The sequence below is a fragment of the Macrotis lagotis genome, chromosome 2 (assembly GCF_037893015.1).
Source record: "Macrotis lagotis isolate mMagLag1 chromosome 2, bilby.v1.9.chrom.fasta, whole genome shotgun sequence".
NCBI lineage: Eukaryota > Metazoa > Chordata > Mammalia > Peramelemorphia > Peramelidae > Macrotis > Macrotis lagotis.
In genome coordinates this window covers 196,699,693-196,717,208 of record NC_133659.1, presented here as the reverse complement: position 1 = coordinate 196,717,208, position 17,516 = coordinate 196,699,693, and the positions used below count along the sequence as shown (strand labels likewise).

At 38.1% G+C, this 17,516-nt stretch overlaps 1 protein-coding gene across 1 annotated transcript in view; it reads right to left on the bottom strand.

Moving 5' to 3' along the window:
- NMT1 (N-myristoyltransferase 1) overlaps positions 1 to 17,516 on the bottom strand; it is a 66,079-nt gene that overhangs the window by 33,789 nt on the left and 14,774 nt on the right. Inside the window, exons 2-3 of the mRNA XM_074224344.1 lie at positions 5,860 to 5,971; positions 1,592 to 1,736 (exon numbers count right to left, since the gene is read on the bottom strand). Of these exons, the coding sequence (XP_074080445.1) occupies positions 1,592 to 1,736; positions 5,860 to 5,971 (257 nt within the window). The remainder of the gene's footprint in view (positions 1 to 1,591; positions 1,737 to 5,859; positions 5,972 to 17,516) is intronic.

The following is a 17,516-nucleotide window of genomic DNA, read 5'->3' as shown; positions in this document are numbered from 1 at the left end:
CAATGTATCAAATAGTCACATCTCATCACATAATCACATGATCACATCTCAGTTGTTTGTGTCTGTAAAAAGCAGATATGTGCTCTATCAATATGTATTTGGTGTTTGCAATACAGCAAATGACTTCCTAACTGCAAGCTCACCTAAAAATAATATTTTTGATCAGCAGCATCTCTTGGAATGATGAGCTCCCTAAGTTAAAGCAATAATCCCTTTCCAACTGTCCTAAATGTTCCTGGCTCAAGTTCCAAAGTGTGTCTGCTGCCTTCCTTTTTTTTTTTTTTAAGGATTTTGCAAAGCAAATGAGGTTAAGTGACTGGCCCAAGGCCACACAGCTAGGTAATTATTAAGTGTCTGAAGCTGGATTTGAACCCAGGTCCTCCTGACTCCAGGGCCGGTGCTCTAGCCACTTCACCACCTAGCTACCCCTGCTGCCTTCCTTTTGTATTTTAGGACATGATGACAAAATCTGGGTTGCCCTGAGCCAGACTATTATTTATTGCATCCCCTATCAGATCTGATTTTTGAAGGCTGAAGTATCAATATTTTTCACAGGGCAGTGCTCCCAACCATCCAATTGCTTAGTAAGCAGTTCCTGCTGACTCTATGATAAGTTTCTTGAAATGTATTAAGCAGGGGCAGCTAGGTGGCATAGTGGATAAAGCACCAGCCCTGGAGTCAGGAGTACCTGGGTTCAAATCCAGTCTCAGACACTTAATAATTACCTAGCTGTGTGGCCTTGGGCAAGCCACTTAACCCCGTTTGCCTTGCAAAAATCTAAAAAAAAAACTGTATTAAGCAGAATTGTACACAGTAACACAGGTAGATATGGACCTATAACTCCTACTTAGATAAGGTGACCTTGCAGTCAGCTAACACACATTAAAAGGAAAAAGGAATTAGTTGTGTTCTATTCTAAGTGGTATGGAGAAGCCAGTGTAGTTCACACATCCCTAATTTGCCACAGATAATCAAATATTAATACCCTATCTCTGTATACCTAGATACACATCTTTATTCTGTGTTGTATAATTGTAAAGCTGTCCTTTACAACTGTCTTCAGTGAAAATATACTACTTGGCTATTGAGGTTCTCAATAACCTGGACACCATTTGACTTATCCAATCTTATTTTGAATTATTGCTCACTATTATACTAGCAAAAATTTTTTTAAAAAACCACACCAATAACAATATTAATAATAATTAAAGCAGCTAAAATTTTATAGAGGTAGGCATTGTGCTAAGTAAGTACTTTACAATTATTATCTCATATGATTTTCCTAACAATCCTGTAAGGCAGATGAATTTATTTTACCCCCATTTAACAACCAAGGAAACTGAAGGAAACAGAGGTTAATCTACTTGCTGAGGATTGCACAGCTAAGTAGTGAGGTTGAATTTGAACTCAGGTCTTGTGGGACTCCTAGGACTCTACCCACTCACTGCACTGCCCAAGGTTACAGACTCATATGGTTATAAAGAAATAGGGTGAACATGAAGAATACCACCTATTTAGTAATGTTCCAAGTCCTCTCTGGTGCAGGTAAGACAAATTCTATATATCTAAGACAAAGGAAAGAAACACATACCAAGCTTAGGTACAGGTTGGGTGTCCCAAAACTGGTAACTACGCTTGCTGGCTTCCTCCATAGTTTTGGCAGGTCCTTGGCCTACTGAAAACAGCTCAATGGCTTTCTGTATTTCCTGGATTCTCTCCACTGGCAAAGAGTTCACCTGAACAAGAAAAAGTTGGGGGGAGAGAAAACACAATATACTAATAACGCTTATTAACTCTATTAAGTACAGAAACTTCAAATTCATTGCAAAAGAGCTCCCAGTGGCACATGTGGGATGATGGCCTAAAGTATACTGCAGGTACTACAGGACTTGCCATCAGTTCTTTTACATTTAAAAAACCCTTTAAAGTACTTGATTTCAAACCTTTTAGTGTGAGGTATAAAACTTCTATTCTGACCCCAGGAAGGCTTTAGCTTAAATCCTAGCATTCCCCTTGAGGGCCTTGCAAAAAGGAACTGAAAGCAAGGCAACAGCTCTCTCTAGAAAAGAGACAATGAACAATGTAGCTTCATCATATTTCATAGGGTCTCTTAGAGATAGTCTAAGCAGTATTTCTAGATGAAAAAATGAATCAACCAACAAATATTTAAGAGAGTGGGAAGCCTCCTGCAGAAGATAGTTTGGAAAGACACCAGGGACTAAAAGATAAGGAAGAAATTTCCAGGCCTGGGCAGGAAAGCCTATGGGAAGGTACAGAGATAAAAAGCTAAGAACTACATAACTAATTTGGCTATACTGCAGTGTGTGTGAAGGTAAGTAATGTCTAAAAAATTAGAAAAGATAGACTGAAGCCAGTCTTTGGCCTTTTTTTTGTGCAAGGCAATGGGGTTAAGTGGCTTGCCCAAGGCCACACAGCTAGGTAATTATTAAGTGTCTGAGGCCAGATTTGAACCCAGGTACTCCTGACTCCAGGGCCAGTGCTTTAGCCACTTCGCCACCTAGCAGCCCCTGGTCTGAAACCTTTAAATGCCAAACAGTATACTTTGTATTTGGTCAAAGAAATAATAGGAAGGCCCTGGATGTGGCCAGATATGTGCTTTAAGGAATATTACTAAGACAACTATACAAAGGATATATTGGAGAGCATAGATTTGAGGCAGAGGACCAATTAGGAGATTACTGCAAGAATCTAAGCAAGAAATAATGAGGGTTTGAATTTAGGATGCTGACCAAGTAATGAGAAGGGGAAAGATATGAGAAAAATTGTAGGGATAGAACCAGTAAGATGCAGCAATTGACTGGGAAGGGAGAGTGAGGTGGTACAAGGGTAAAAAGTTCTACTTCAGAAACAAGAGAACCTGGGTTAAAATTTTCTCTCACTCCCTATGTGATCATGAATTAGTTATTTAAATTTCTCTGAGCCTGTTTCCTCATCTGTAAAATGGAGAAGAAGGAGAACTGGAAAGCCTTTAAGATTCCTTCCAATAACTACGCCCAAAGGGCAACAAAAATATGCATACCCTTTGACCCAGCAATACCATTACTGGGTCTATATCCTGAAGAGATGATGAAAAAAGGTAAAAACATCACTTGTAAAAAAAAATATTTATAGTAGCCCTGTTTGTGGTTGACAAAGAATTGGAAATCAAGTAAATGTCCTTCAATTGGGGAATGACTTAGCAAACTGTGGTATATGTATGTCATGGAACACTATTGTTCTATTAGAAACCAGGAGGGACAGGATTTCAGGGAAGCCTGGAGGGATTTGCATGAACTGATGCTGAGTGAGATGAGCAGAACCAGAAAAACACTGTACACCCTAAGAGCAACATGGGGGTGATGTTCAACCTTGAAGGGCTTGTTCATTCCATCAGTGCAAAAATCAGGAACAATTTTGGGCTGTCTGCAAAGGAGAGTGCCATCTGTATCCAGATAAGGAGATGTGGAGTTTGAACAAAGTTCAAGGACTATTCCCTTTAATTTAGGGAAAAAAAACCAGATATCTTATTGTCTGCTCTTGTTACCTCTTAGACTTCTTGTCTCTTCTTGAAGGATATGATTTCTCTCTCATCACACTCAATTGGGATCAAGGTACAACATGGAAACAAAGTAAAGACTGACAGATTGCTTTCCATGGGGGGGGGGGGGTTGGGGACAGAAGTAAGATTGGGGGGAAATTGTAAAACTCAAATAACATCTTTAATAAAAATAAATTAAAAAAAAGATTCCTTCCAATAATATAAAGATTAAAGACTGCCTTTTGTGGGGGTGGGGGGGAGGGAAGCGAGATTAGGGGAAAAACTGTAAAATCCCAAATAAATAAAATATTTCTTTTATTAATTAAAAAAAGGATTCCTTCCAGTTCTGATTCTATAATCCTATGACTCTAAGCTTGTGAACCTAGGTACTTAGAAGACTGGTGGAATCCTTGACAGAACCAAAGATAGTGAATCCAAGCTGGATGGATGGAGTTAGAGATTGCTTTGGGATATCTAGTTTGAAATATTTAAAAAGGAGCCAGGGACCCATGATTAGAACCCAGGAGAAAGGCTGGGGCTAGATGAAAGTCATCTTCAGTTCAATCATTTTTTCAGTTGTAGCTGACTCTTCCTAACCCCTAGTAGTATTTTCTTGGCAAAGATACTAGAGTGGTTTGCCATTTCCTTCTCCAGCTTTTTCAGATGATGAAACGGAGGCAAACAGGGTTAAGGATGACTTGTCCAGAGTCACACAGCTAATAAGTATCTGAAGCTGGATTTGAACTCCAGAATAAGAGTCTTCCAGACTCTAAGCCCAGAATTCTATCCACTGAGCCACTTAACTGAGAGTCTTCAGTATAGAGATAATGCACAGACACAAGGGAACTGATGAGCTCAATAAAAGAACTAGTATGGAGCAAAAAAAGGGTCTGGAAGGAAACCCTGACACATACCCAGAGTTAGAGGGTAGGCTGTGGATGATAACTCAGTGAAGAGGCAGACAGGTAGAAGCCAAAATGTATCAAGAGAAGTTGAGAAGGATAAGGATTGAGAAAAGGTCATCAGATTTGGCAACTTTGGAGAAAGAAATTTCAGTTAATACATTTTTTAAAACTCCTCTTTTCTGAACTGTTGTCAGGGTCTAAAGTAATTGTTCTGATTATCTTCAATCGTAACTCTCCTTTTAAAGTAAAGTTAATTTTGGAAATGTAAAAAAAAATATCATTCAGGAATCAAGTTTTGTAAATAAACTAGGCAATTACTGTCTAGAGTTCAAAAATAAACTATACTGTAGTAGGCAGTCAGACAGATTTCCTTAGATGGCTCACAATACAGATTTCAATAGAATAACACCTAAACATCCTAATTCTCAGCTGGACCCCTTCCCAAGGTGACAGTGAATCAAAGCATTTATTTAGATGAATAACTTTTGGCCTCTCTGTTTACAAAAACGAATCTTCCAGATTTATTGTCATAGCCAGAAACATTAGCCTTGGGTTTGGAACTCTGGGAAGCAAGGACCACTATACAGTAACTATTCAATAACATCTAGAATAGCAATGATAAGCAATCATTTTTTTTTTTTTAGGGTTTTTGGTTTCTTTTTGCAAGGCAAATGGGGTTAAGTGGCTTGCCCAAGGCCACACAGCTAGGCAATTATTAAGTGTCTGAGGCCACATTTGAACTCAGATACTCCTGACTCCAGGGCCAGTGCTCTATCCACTATGCCACCTAGCCTCCCCCAATCAATCAGTTTCCACCCAAATATTAAAAGACACTAGGTCAGACACTACAACACTAGAGACACCTTACAGAGGGGTTATTTCAGAGAATTCATAGGTACTAGTGGCAATTTCACAAGACTGGTCTGGGAAAACACAGCATACAACTTTTCTTTTTTTAGGTTTTTGCAAGGCAAATGGGGTTAAGTGGCTTGCCCAAGGCCACACAGCTAGGTAATTATTAAGTGTCTGAGGCCGGATTTGAACCCAGGTACTCCTGACTCCAGGGCCGGTGCTTTATCCACTGTGCCACCTAGCTGCCCCCAACTTTTCTTTCTTAAAGTGGATAAAGCACTAGACTTGGAATCAGCAGATATGGGTTCCAATCTTGCCTAGGTTACTTTCTAGCTATGTGATCAGAGCTAAGGTTAATTACCTGTTCAGTCTCACTTTTATCAAGAATAATAGAAAGATGATTTTGTATTACTTATGTCACAGGGTTGTTGTGAAGGAAGTATTTTATTAACCTCAGAAGGATATTTTTTTTTTTAAATAAAAACTGATGGAGAGAACCCATATTTTCTCCTTATAACACTTATCTGAGAAAGTCTCTGGGCCCTTGGGAAAAAGGTCCTTTACCTTCACAGGTTGGTCCTGGGCAGAATCCAGAGTTTCATTGCTTTTATCTTTCTTCTTTTTCTGCTTCTTTTTCTTCTTTTTGGTTCCACTGTCATTGGCTGGACTCAACCCACTGTAAGACAAAGCAATTAACTAATGCAGGATTTAAGAAAAACTGATCAGTTTGGAACCACACTGACTCATAAAGAAAGCTCTGTGCATACAACCAATGGTTCTCTGAAGCTCTAGGTAGGCATTTAGAGGAGGGTATTGGAGAATACAGTTTTTTTTATTAACCCCAAAAGGGAAGTCAAATGAAGAACATCCCATTTATTGGGAGGGGGCGTTCCCATTTCTAGTCCTACTTCAGATGATGTGTTCATTTTCTTCTTTAGGTTCCTATACTGGTGGGACTGAGTTTAAATAACTAATGACATGGTCAGAAACTTCTGCCTCACCTGTCACTAACACCCCTTTAGATCACTCAATTAGACAGGATGACAGTCAAGTCCCGGCACTCTCTTTAACCAGTAATGCTCTTCTGTTTACTCTGGCCTTCCCCTTCTTTTCCCCCACTGATCCATTAGGTTACGAGTTTCCCCAGCTGGACCTAATGCACAAAACAGCAATGGAAAGTGGGGGATGGGGAGGGGAAATTGAGAGAATTGCAGTTCAGCATTGTTGAGACTTGTAGGAAGCACAAGTCTACTGCCAGGGCACAATGAAATCAAACACACTTGATGAAAATGGGCATGCAGATGAATGAACACTTATGTACAAAGCCCTAGGTGTGCCAAGGAGGTGGTGATGGGGAAGAACCTGTGGGATATGAGAAATTTCTAATGGAAGAGACAAGATACATTAAATACAAAGGAACACAATGAAAAAATTACAAGTGCATACTGACACTGGCAGGAGCAACCAACTAGTAGTGGGCAAGTACAGGTAACCTCAGTTTACCCACTTTGTGCAACAGTCATTTTAGTGGGAGATTCCTCAAGGGACAAAGAGCTATTGGGCATAATAATGGGTATCACTGACAATCCTTGTCATTTGCTAATAATTCTTCCACCATTCTGGACACTATGTTTCTTTTTTTTTTTTTAGGTTTTTGCAAGGCAAATGGGGTTCAGTGGCTTGCCCAAGGTCACACACCTAGGTAATTATTAAATGTCTGAGGCCGGATTTGAACCCAGGTACTCCTGACTCCAAGGCCAGTGCTTTATCCACTACGCTACCTAGCTGCTGACACTATGTTTCTTTTAAAATTTTTTTTTATTAATATTTAAGGCAATGGAGTTAAGTGGCTTGCCCAAGGTCACACAGCTAGGTAATTATTAAGTGTCTGAGGCTGGATTTGAACTCAGGTACTACTGACTCCAGGGCTGGTGCTCTGTCTACTGCACCAGCTAGCTGCCCCCTACACTGATTCTATTTTCTTTTAAAGATTTTATTTATTTTGAATTTTACAATTTCCCCCCTAATCTTGCTTCCCTCCCCCCACCCCCCACAGAAGGCAGTCTGTTTACACTATGATTCTTAATTCAGCCCAAGATCCTATGAACTTTCTTGGCTGCCCCACATATTTGCTATCCTGAAGTTGCACCACCCCACTCCCAAGATCATTATTAAAGGAAAAGCTGGCTACTTATCTCTTCCCCACCCATTTATCTCTATAACATAATATCCTATTTGCTTTAGCCAAATGTTCTAATCTGTCAATACCCTTGTGGATCTTGTCTCTGTCAGTGTTAAATCTATCAAATGTATTATCACTTGCTATATTTTACATAAGTACAGATTAAGTGTTTACTATGTGTTTGATTTACTAATTTAGGAAGGTGATTCTGTCTTGTTCTTTTCTTGATAAAACCATGTTGGGGACCTTTGAGATCATCACTTCCCTTTCTAGATGCTTACTTACTATAATTTTTACTAGGAATTAAAGTCAAGTTCCGATGTGTGTGTGTGTGTGTGTGTGTGTGTGTGTGTGTGTGTGTGTGTGTGTGTTCTACTACTCCCCACTGTTTTCTTTTTTTTTTGGGGGGGGGTATAAACCATTCTTTAATCCCACTCTTCATAATCTTTCAAACAACAATGCCAGTAGTTCAGGATTAACGCATGCTAATTCTTTCAGGATTCTTGGTCTTCTGTTAAGTCTTATTAAAGGGGGTTTGTACCATCCATTCTCTAACAGACTGTCATTCTCCTTGGCAGTGAAAATAGAAGCAAAATAAGAAGTGAGCAGCTCTACTCCCTCTCAGGCATCCCATTGTCATGGAGCAGTGAACCTATCCCTTCCTAAATCTGTTCTTTTTGCCTAAATGGCTTTAAAAACTTCCCACTCCTATTTTTCTGTAAGAAACATGAGCAGCAGGACTTTAAAGAAGCTTGAAAAGACTTGTATGAACTGAAGCTGAGTGAAGTGAGAAGAACCAAGTGGAATCATTGTTTACATTAACAACAAGAGATGATCAACTATGATGGATGCAGATCTTCTCAGCAGTTCAGTGACCAAGGGCAATCCCAAAAGATTTGTTATGGAAAATGCCATGTATATCTAGAGAAAAAACTATGGAATCTAAATGCAAAGCAAAGCATATTATGGGGGGAGGCAGCTAGGTGGCACAGTGGTTAGAGTTCAAATCTGGCCTCAGATACTTAATAATGACCTAGCTGTGTGGCCTTGGGCAAGCCACTTAACCCCATTGCCTTGCAAAAAAAAAATACCTAAACAAAGCATATTATGTTCACTTCCCACCTTTAGTTCTACTTCCTCTTTAAAACAGAACTAACATGAAAATATGTTAAACACAATTGTACAGGTACAACTTTTACCTGCTTGTTCATCAATGTGGGGAGAAAAATGTGGAATTCATAAGCTTGTAAATGGATGAATGTTGAAAACTACCTTTGCATGTAATTGGAAAAATAAAATTTAAAAAGCAAAACAAAAAAACTTATTCTGATCTCTTTGCCAGTCAGAGCTTACTTGTAGCTTCCACATTCTGACAATGCCTTTCAGATCCATGCTACACTTCTGGATGCATTTGACTGTTGTAACCTGGCCTTCATTCCATTTTCTATAAGTCTTACTAAGTGTCTGTATCTATCTCTCTCTAAACAATTTCTCCCTTTTTTACCTGTTGGAAACATTTATATTGCTATTTTTGTAATTTCATTTTTGAGACCTTTCCAATTCAATCCAACAAATATTTAAGTGCTTAATATGGCCAGATCCTAAAAAGACATACAAAAATGAACCTATCAAGGAGCTTTCCTTCTGCTGGGAGAAAACAATACAAACACAAGTAAGTCAATATAAAATCAATACAAAGTGGCACTCAGCGAAGCTAATGGAGATATCAGGAAAGGGCTTTTATAGGAGGCAACATTTGAGCTGATCTTTAAAGTGGGAGGTTGTTTTTCCAGAGTAGAGGTGAGAACAGAGAGCATTCCAGGGAATGGAGATGGAATACCACATTTGGGGCACAGCAAGCAGTCCAGTTTGGCTGGAATTTTATGGGGGGGGGTTTAACATATAGTCAGCCTGAAAATCATATTGAAAAGGGTTTAATGGTTATAACTGAAGAACTTTTATTTTACTTTGGACGTAATAGGGAAACAGTGAAATTTCTTGAGCATAAGAGTTACATGGTCAAATCTGGCTTTTGAATAATTATCAATTTGGAAATACTTTCTGGACTGACTTTCCTTGAAGAATCTTAATCAGATTTAGCTTTATGTAATCTAAGGTATCTGCCTATTCACAGCTGGACTAATCAATTCATCCCAAAATTCCATTAAGGTCTCTCCTTGTTAGAATCAAATACAGAATAAAATTTCCCCTTTTGTTCTCCAAATCACTAGCTATCCTTGAAAATGCTATCAAAACAAAAAAGAGCTGTCAAAAATTTCAGATTACCAATATAAGTAAATACAAAAAAAGTGGTAGCAACTTAAATGTCTATCAAAAGGGGATAGTTAAATTAACTGTGATTAGAGGAACGGAATGAATTTAAATGGAATGGAATGCAATTAAAACTCCTAAATCTTTGGAAACCCCCCCCCAACCCAGAATAAGAATAGAGTATACACCAGCAACAACTACATAACAGAAAAAGCAAATAAGAAAGAATGAAGAATCCTAATGTGAACTTAGCAGGAATAATTGGCATTGATCACAAAGTTTTAATATAGCACACAATAAATAAACTTTGTAAATTATTAGCTGCTCTGATCCTGGCACAGAAAATTCTCTAGCAGATGTTCTTTGATGTCTCAGTTATATGTGATTTCCTTCCCAAACTTTCATTTATTTTCTTTTTCTGTCTAGGCAATCTATACTCTAATGACAGTCCAAGCACTCTACCATAGCTTTCCTTATATAATGAAATTTTTTAATTTTATTTTTTGCAAGGGAATGGGGTTAAGTGACTTGCCCAAGGTCACACAGCTAGGTAATTATTAAGTGTCTGAGACTGCATTTGAATTCAGTTTCTACTGACTCCAGTGTCGGTACTCTATCCACTGAGTCACTTAGCTGCTCCTGAAATTTTTTAAAGCAAACGCTACTCTATCTTCATCTATCTGGTTTTCTTTTGTTTTTTTTTTCTTTTCTTTTCTTTTTTTTTTTAGGTTTTTGCAAGGCAAACAGGGTTAAGTGGCTTGCCCAAGGTCACACAGCTAGGTAATTATTAAGTGTCTGAGGCCGCATTTGAACTCAGGTACTCCTGAATCCAGGGCCGGTGCTCTATCCACTGTGCCACCTAGCCGCCCCTCTGGTTTTCTTTTGAATAAGGTATACTCATAGAAAATCATATTTTAGTAATAGATTTCATTTAACTAAACCTTAGTTATCCTTTAGAGGATTTTGCTTTAGGATCGCTAGTTCATTTTGCTTCTTATTCATATATTGGTGCCTGTATAAAGGTATTGGAAGATTTGGCATTTTATTACTGGCTTCTTTTTTACATTTTGTCTCTCATGAACATATGGAACTTTATTTGTTGATGATTCAGACATAACTTTCAATTACTTTATAAACTGACAGAATGTGTGTAAAATCCTGATACTTTATCCTTTAAAATGTTTCTTATATTTGATGATAGTCAATACTTTTCATTGTATTTATGTAACAGCCATCCTCCTAGCTCATCTCCTTAGCTCTTTTCTGAATATCTAATCCAACTTCCATATCTCTGTAGGATCTTCCTAAAATATTTTTCAAACTCCATGTAATATAAATAGGCACAGTGTCATGTATAATTCCTCCTTCTCTGTTCCACTACTTAAATGGAAATGTCCATTTTAATGTTTAAATTCGGAATTAAAGTTTTCTTTAAAAAATTTTGCTTTGGGGCAGCTAGGTGGCACAGTGGATAGAGCACCGGCCCTGGATTCAGGAGTACCTGAGTTCAAATGCGGCCTCAGACACTTAATAATTACCTAGTTGTGTGGCCTTGGGCAAGCCACTTAACCGCATTGCCTTGCAAAAAAAAAATTGCTTTGGCATCACTTGCACAAAAATATTTATAGCAGCCCTGTTTATGGTGGCAAAAAACTGGAAATTAAGTAAATATCCTTCAACTGGGGAATGCCTTAACAAACTGTGGTTTATGTATGTCATGGAACACTATAGTTCTAAGAATCCAGGAGGGATGGGAATTCAGGGAAGCCTGGAAGGATTTACATGAACTGATGCTGAGTGAGATGAGCAGAACCAGAAAAACATTGTAAACCCTAACAGCAACATGGGAGTGATGATCAACCGACTTGCTCATCCCTTCAGTACAACAACCAGGGACAATTTTGAGCTATCTGCAATGGAGAATACCATCTGTATCCTGAGAAAGAATTATGGACTTTGAACAAAAACCAAAGACTATTACCATCAAATTAGGGGAAAAAAAGAAGCATTATATTACTATGTAATTTTACTATCTCAAACTATATTTTTCTTCCTTAAGGATATGATTTCTCTCTCATCACATTCAACTGAGATCAGTGCATAACATGGAATCAATGTAAACACTAACAGGATGCCTTCTGTGGGGGGATGAGGGAGGGAAGCAAGAATGGGGAAAAAATTGTAAAACTCAAAATAAAATCTTTCTTTAAAAAAAATTTGGTGTTATCTCTTAGACTTTTTGTCTCTTCCTTATGGATATGATTTCTCTCTTATCACACTCAGTTTGGATCATGGAAACAAAGTAAAGACTGACAGATTGCTTTCTGTGGGGGTAGGAGTAAGATTGGGGGGAAATTGTAAAACTCAAATAATATCTTTAATAAAAAAAAAATGGGGGGCGGCTAGGTGGCGCAGTGGATAGAGCACCGGCCCCGGAGTCAGGAGTAACTGGGTTCAAATCCAGGCTCAGACACTTAATAATCACCTAGCTGTGTGGCCTTGGGCAAATCACTCTTTTTTCTTCTTCTTTTTTTTTTTTTTTAGGTTTTTGCAAGGCAAATGGGGTTAAGTGGCCTTGGCAAATCACTCTTTTTTTTTCTCTTTCTCTTTTCTTTTTTTTAAGGTTTTTGCAAGGCAAACGGGGTTAAGTGGCTTGCTCAAGGCCACACGGCTAGGTAATTATTAAGTGTCTGTGGCCAGATTTGAACCCAGGTACTCCTGACTCCGGCCCGTGCACCACCTAGCCACCCCAGGGCAAATCACTTTTAACCCCATTGCCTTAAATAAAATTTTTAAAAAATTTTGCTTTTGGGGCATCTTGGTGGCACAATGGATAGAGCACTGACATTGGAGTCAGGAGGATCTGTGTTCTCATCCAGCATCAGACACTTAATAATTACCTAGCCGTGTGACCTTGGGCAAGTCATTCTTAAATAATTGCCTAGCTGTGTGACCTAGGGAACTTAACCCCATTGCCTTAAATACAAAAATTTTTAAAAAAGGAACTAAGGAACCTGAATACAGACCAAAGTTCACTATTTTTCCTTTTTAAAATTTGTTAAATATTTTTTCTTTCTCAGTTTTTTTCCCTTTTGCTCTGATTCTTCTTTCATAACATAACTAACATGTAAATATATTTAACATGACTGTAAATGTACTGTTTTGGTTTTCAAAAATAGAGGCCAAATAAAATACTACTTCTATATAGCCCACAGTATGTTGTAGAGTGCTGGGCACTTAGCCATTAATACTTGATCAAAATGAGCACTAGAACGGGAATGAATCTCTATCATTCTAGGATTTAATTTGAAATTGTTTTTACTAGGGGTGGCTAAGTGGCGGAGTGGATAAAGCACCTGCCTTGGAGTCAGGAGTACCTGGGTTCAATAAATAAAAAATAAATAAATTTTTCCCCAATTACATGTAAAAATAATATTTAACATTTGTTTTAAAAACTTTTGAGTTCTGGGGTGACTAGGTGGAGCAGTGGATAAAGCACCGGCCCTGGAGTCAGGAGTACCTGGGTTCAAATCTGGTCTCAGACACTTAATAATTACCTAGCTGTGTGGCCTTGGGCAAGCCACTTAACCCCATTTGCCTTGCAAAAACCTAAAAAAATAAAAAAAATATGAAATTGTTTTACTGATTGAATATCTCTGATATCAACTTGTTAACTTACCATCTAACCCTCCTGTAAAACAGGAAGGGAAACTCTCTCCCTATTAGCTCACTAAATAGTTTACTATATTAACATAAATAACCTCTTTTAAAGTAGGAACACCTCTTTGATAGAATCAGAAGGGGGATAATGTAGCCAATCTATATGATCTTAGAGAAGTCATTTAGTCTTTCTAGATTTTAGTTTTCTCATCAAATGAGAAAGTTGAACCAGATACTGAGGCTCCTTCTAGCTGAAGATCTTTGATCCTATGAAAATCCACAGGTGGACAAAAAATGAACCAGGGTTTTAAATAGCCAAGCCCTGGAGACAGATCTGTAGTTTGAGAACTCAAGGCATTACTGGTCTATATCTAGCAGTGGAGGAAGAACCAAGCCCCCAAGAGAAAATTCAGTGTTGAGGTGGAGGGAAATAAAAGTAAAAGATTTCTTTCTTCCCACCTCTACCATTAGCTCCAAGTTCCACTTGGAAGCAAAATTACTTTATCAGAAGAAAGTATCATCTAACAGGAAGCTTTGTGAAGACTCAGAGAGTAACAACATCAAAGCTCTGAAGTTCTGTAGCTATGTGTTCCCTTGACTACACATGTTCCCTAAATATATACCTCATTACCACTATACTCCTAACCTCAAATGTAAGCAAGTGGCACCTGTGGTACCCTATGAGCCCTGCTATAGAAGCTGCTTTATGGGGGACCCAATTCATGAGTACTACATTAGGAACTAGAGCAGAATTTCCTCTGGAGGACAGAATATGTAAAAGAGAGGGGGAGACAGCTAGGTGGTACAGTGGATAGAGCACTGACCCTGAAATCTGGCAGACCTGAGTTCAAATCCAGCCTCAGACACTTAATAATTACCTAGCTATGTGACCCTGGCCAAGCCACTTAACCCCATTGCCTTGTAAAAAAAAAAAAGTAAGATGGTATATCTGAGCTTTTCACTTTTTGAGATTCCATAGCAACAATTTACTAAAGTATCTCTAATTAAAACAAGATCAAACACAACAAAACTAACAGAGAAGTGGAATACAATAGAAAGACTTTGGATTTGGAGTAAGATTTGTGCTTGAGTCTAACCCAGAACATGTCTTTCTTTCTCACTGTATAGATATATAGATCACAGCCCCCCTCTATACCCCAACTCTTAACCTTCATATTATGTGCTGTTTCCTCAAATATTCAACTCCTCAATTTGTCTACTTAACTCTCCTAATTTCCTCATTCCATTTTGGGATAACTAATTGCCAGAAAGTTTTCTGACATCGAGCTTCAAGTAGTTCTTTGCAGCTTCTTCTTCTTCTTCTTCTTCTTCTTCTTTTAGGTTTTATAGGCAAACATGTTAAGTGGCTTGCCCAAGGCTACACAGCTAGGTAATTAAGTGTCTGAGACCGGATTTGAACCCAAGTACTCCTGACTCCAGGGCCGGTGCTTTAGTTCTTTGCAGCTTCTAACTATTGATCTTAATCCCATCGTTAAAAGAAAAGAAATCTAACCCCTTCTACACAAAACAGTCTCTCAAATCCTGGAAGACATCTCTACCCTGAATCTTCTCTTCTCCAGGTTTAACATGCCCAAATCCTTCACATGATCCACAGAGCTGTCATGGCCTCAAGGCTTTACCATACTGGTTGCCCTCCTCTAGACAATCTGGGTTATCAATTTTCTTTATCTGTGGTTCCCAGAATTGAACACAATAATACAAACAGGTCAACAAGGGCAGAGTGGGATTATCATCTCTGGTTCCTGGAAGGTATGTCCTTTTTCATGCAGGCTAGGGTTACATTTGATTTATACTTGTGAAACTGTTTTGTCCTGAAGTGCAAAGCTTTACAGTTTTTCTACTGAATTTCATCTTAATAAATTTAGCAATGCTCTATGGGCAAACTATGGTCAGATCTGATCTACCATTATATTTGTGCTTACCCTTGTTTGCCCACCTGCTTCTTTTGCTTGTCAAGATCTTATTGGATTCTGACTTACTAGTCCAGAGGTTTAGCTATCCTTCCCAGCTTAGGGTCAAGACAAGCCTGACAAAAGTACAATTCATTTTGTTATCTAAAGCACTAAAAAAATGTTAACCAATACAGGGTCAAGCATAAATCCCTGGAGTGTTGCAAATGCTACCTCCTGCTACACAGTCACTGAACCATCAACAATTATGTTTTCTTTAAGTCTGATCATCCAAACAGTGAAATTTTCTGACTTTTATCATCTAGTTCACATCTCTTCAACTAGAAGGAGCCTCAGTATCTAGTTCAACTATGTATCATTCTATAAAAATGATAGGAGATACTTTCTAAAATGCAGGTAAACCACATTCATAGCATTCTCCTCCATTAGTTTAGTAATCCTATCAGAAAATATCAGATTAATCTGGCATGACCTGTTCTTGATAAAGCTAAGGAAGCTCTTTAGAGTTGCTGCTTCCTTTTATGGATAATTGGGAATCATCTTTAATTGATTCATTTAAAAATTTTATCAGGAACTGAAATCAAGCCCCTGGTCTACAGTTTACAGGTTCTATTCTTTTTCCTTTTTAAAAATTAGGATATTTGCCCTTCCTAATTTTGTAGCATCTCCCCAACTCCCACGATCTAATCTCATTGACAACGATTCAGCAATCATATGTTTCAGTTCTTTTGGGACCTGAGGGATGTATATATTTCATCTGGGCCAGGCATTTGACAGGTCATCTAGGTGCTGCCTTATTTATCTTCTATCAACTCACTATGAGAAATCTTTGTCCTTCTATTTGTGGTTCAATTATACACTACCTTGTATTTCTACTGCCTTGTCCTATACCTGGACAATACCAACCCTGGATTACTCTCACCACTCATGTCCTCTGCTCCTACTCCCATACTGCAGAATGGAGTACCCAACTGTGCTTACTGGATCATTATTTAACTCCAAAGGGGACTTCACTGTAAGATAATTCTTCTCTTCCTTACCTGATTTTCTGTTTTGCTCTCAAATTTCTTATCTCCACAAGCTTCCCTCATCTTTCCTTTCCCCAACCCTCTCAACTAAGGGTCTCAATTCATAAAGTAGTTATAAAACTAAGTCATTCATCTTCCCCCTTATCATACTCACAGTCATTCAAATCTACCAAACAAAAAAGACTTGGAGTATGGGACTGAGGAGTCAAGACTCTAAGGACCAGTTGAGACTATATTCAGAAAAGCTCAGCACCAAGAACTTTGGGGGTTTGTTTTGGCCACAACAATTCCTGAAATTATCTAATGAGGGACAAAGTGGTGATATTCATTAATGGATGAAGAAGTAACCCTGTTAAAATAATTGATCTCCTAAAATAATAACATATATAATTCAATTTTGTTAACACACAAGTATATCTGCTTAGTCAGCCCATTCCTATTCAACTGACTTTACTTATTCAGGGGCTATTAATCCTTTTCCATCAATCCCAGGATTCCTAGAGAAGTTACTAAACTCTAGTAGTTATTAAGTGATGAAATAGCTCCCCGCCCTTAATTTTATGGAAGGTATGAGCAAGAAGTATCAAATGACTTAGATGAAATCATGTTCACAATACAGTAGTAAAGGAATAATTGCTAAAAATGATCAAGATTATGGCATTAAGATATTGCTCTGTGGGGTAAAACGATATAGTACATAGTATGAACTAATGAAGAACAATAATCAAATTAAAATGAGCAAAAGGGAATGTGATACAATTTGTAAAGTGCATGTAATTTGGGAAGTAGGTCAAACTATGAGCTCACCCTCTCCAAAAATTTTCAAAATTGAGCTTGCAGTCATCAAAAATACAGTAAAATTTGTAATCTTGCCCATAATTATTTCTAATAAGCTTTATATATTTACTAGAAATATTTTTGGGCTACTCTAAGTATTAGGAATCTAGTAGCTATGGAAGAAAGGGTAGTTGGAATCTTATTGTATTTTATATTTCATCAATATGAATGCCAAATAAACTCCTAGGCCTACACAGGCACAAAAACTAAGAAGCTGGTTTAATTTTCCTTGTACAGGCTTGTACCAAAGAATGGTGTAATTGGGGGAAAAATCCTGTCTCAACTGGCTCACCAAATATAGCCAGTTTTAAG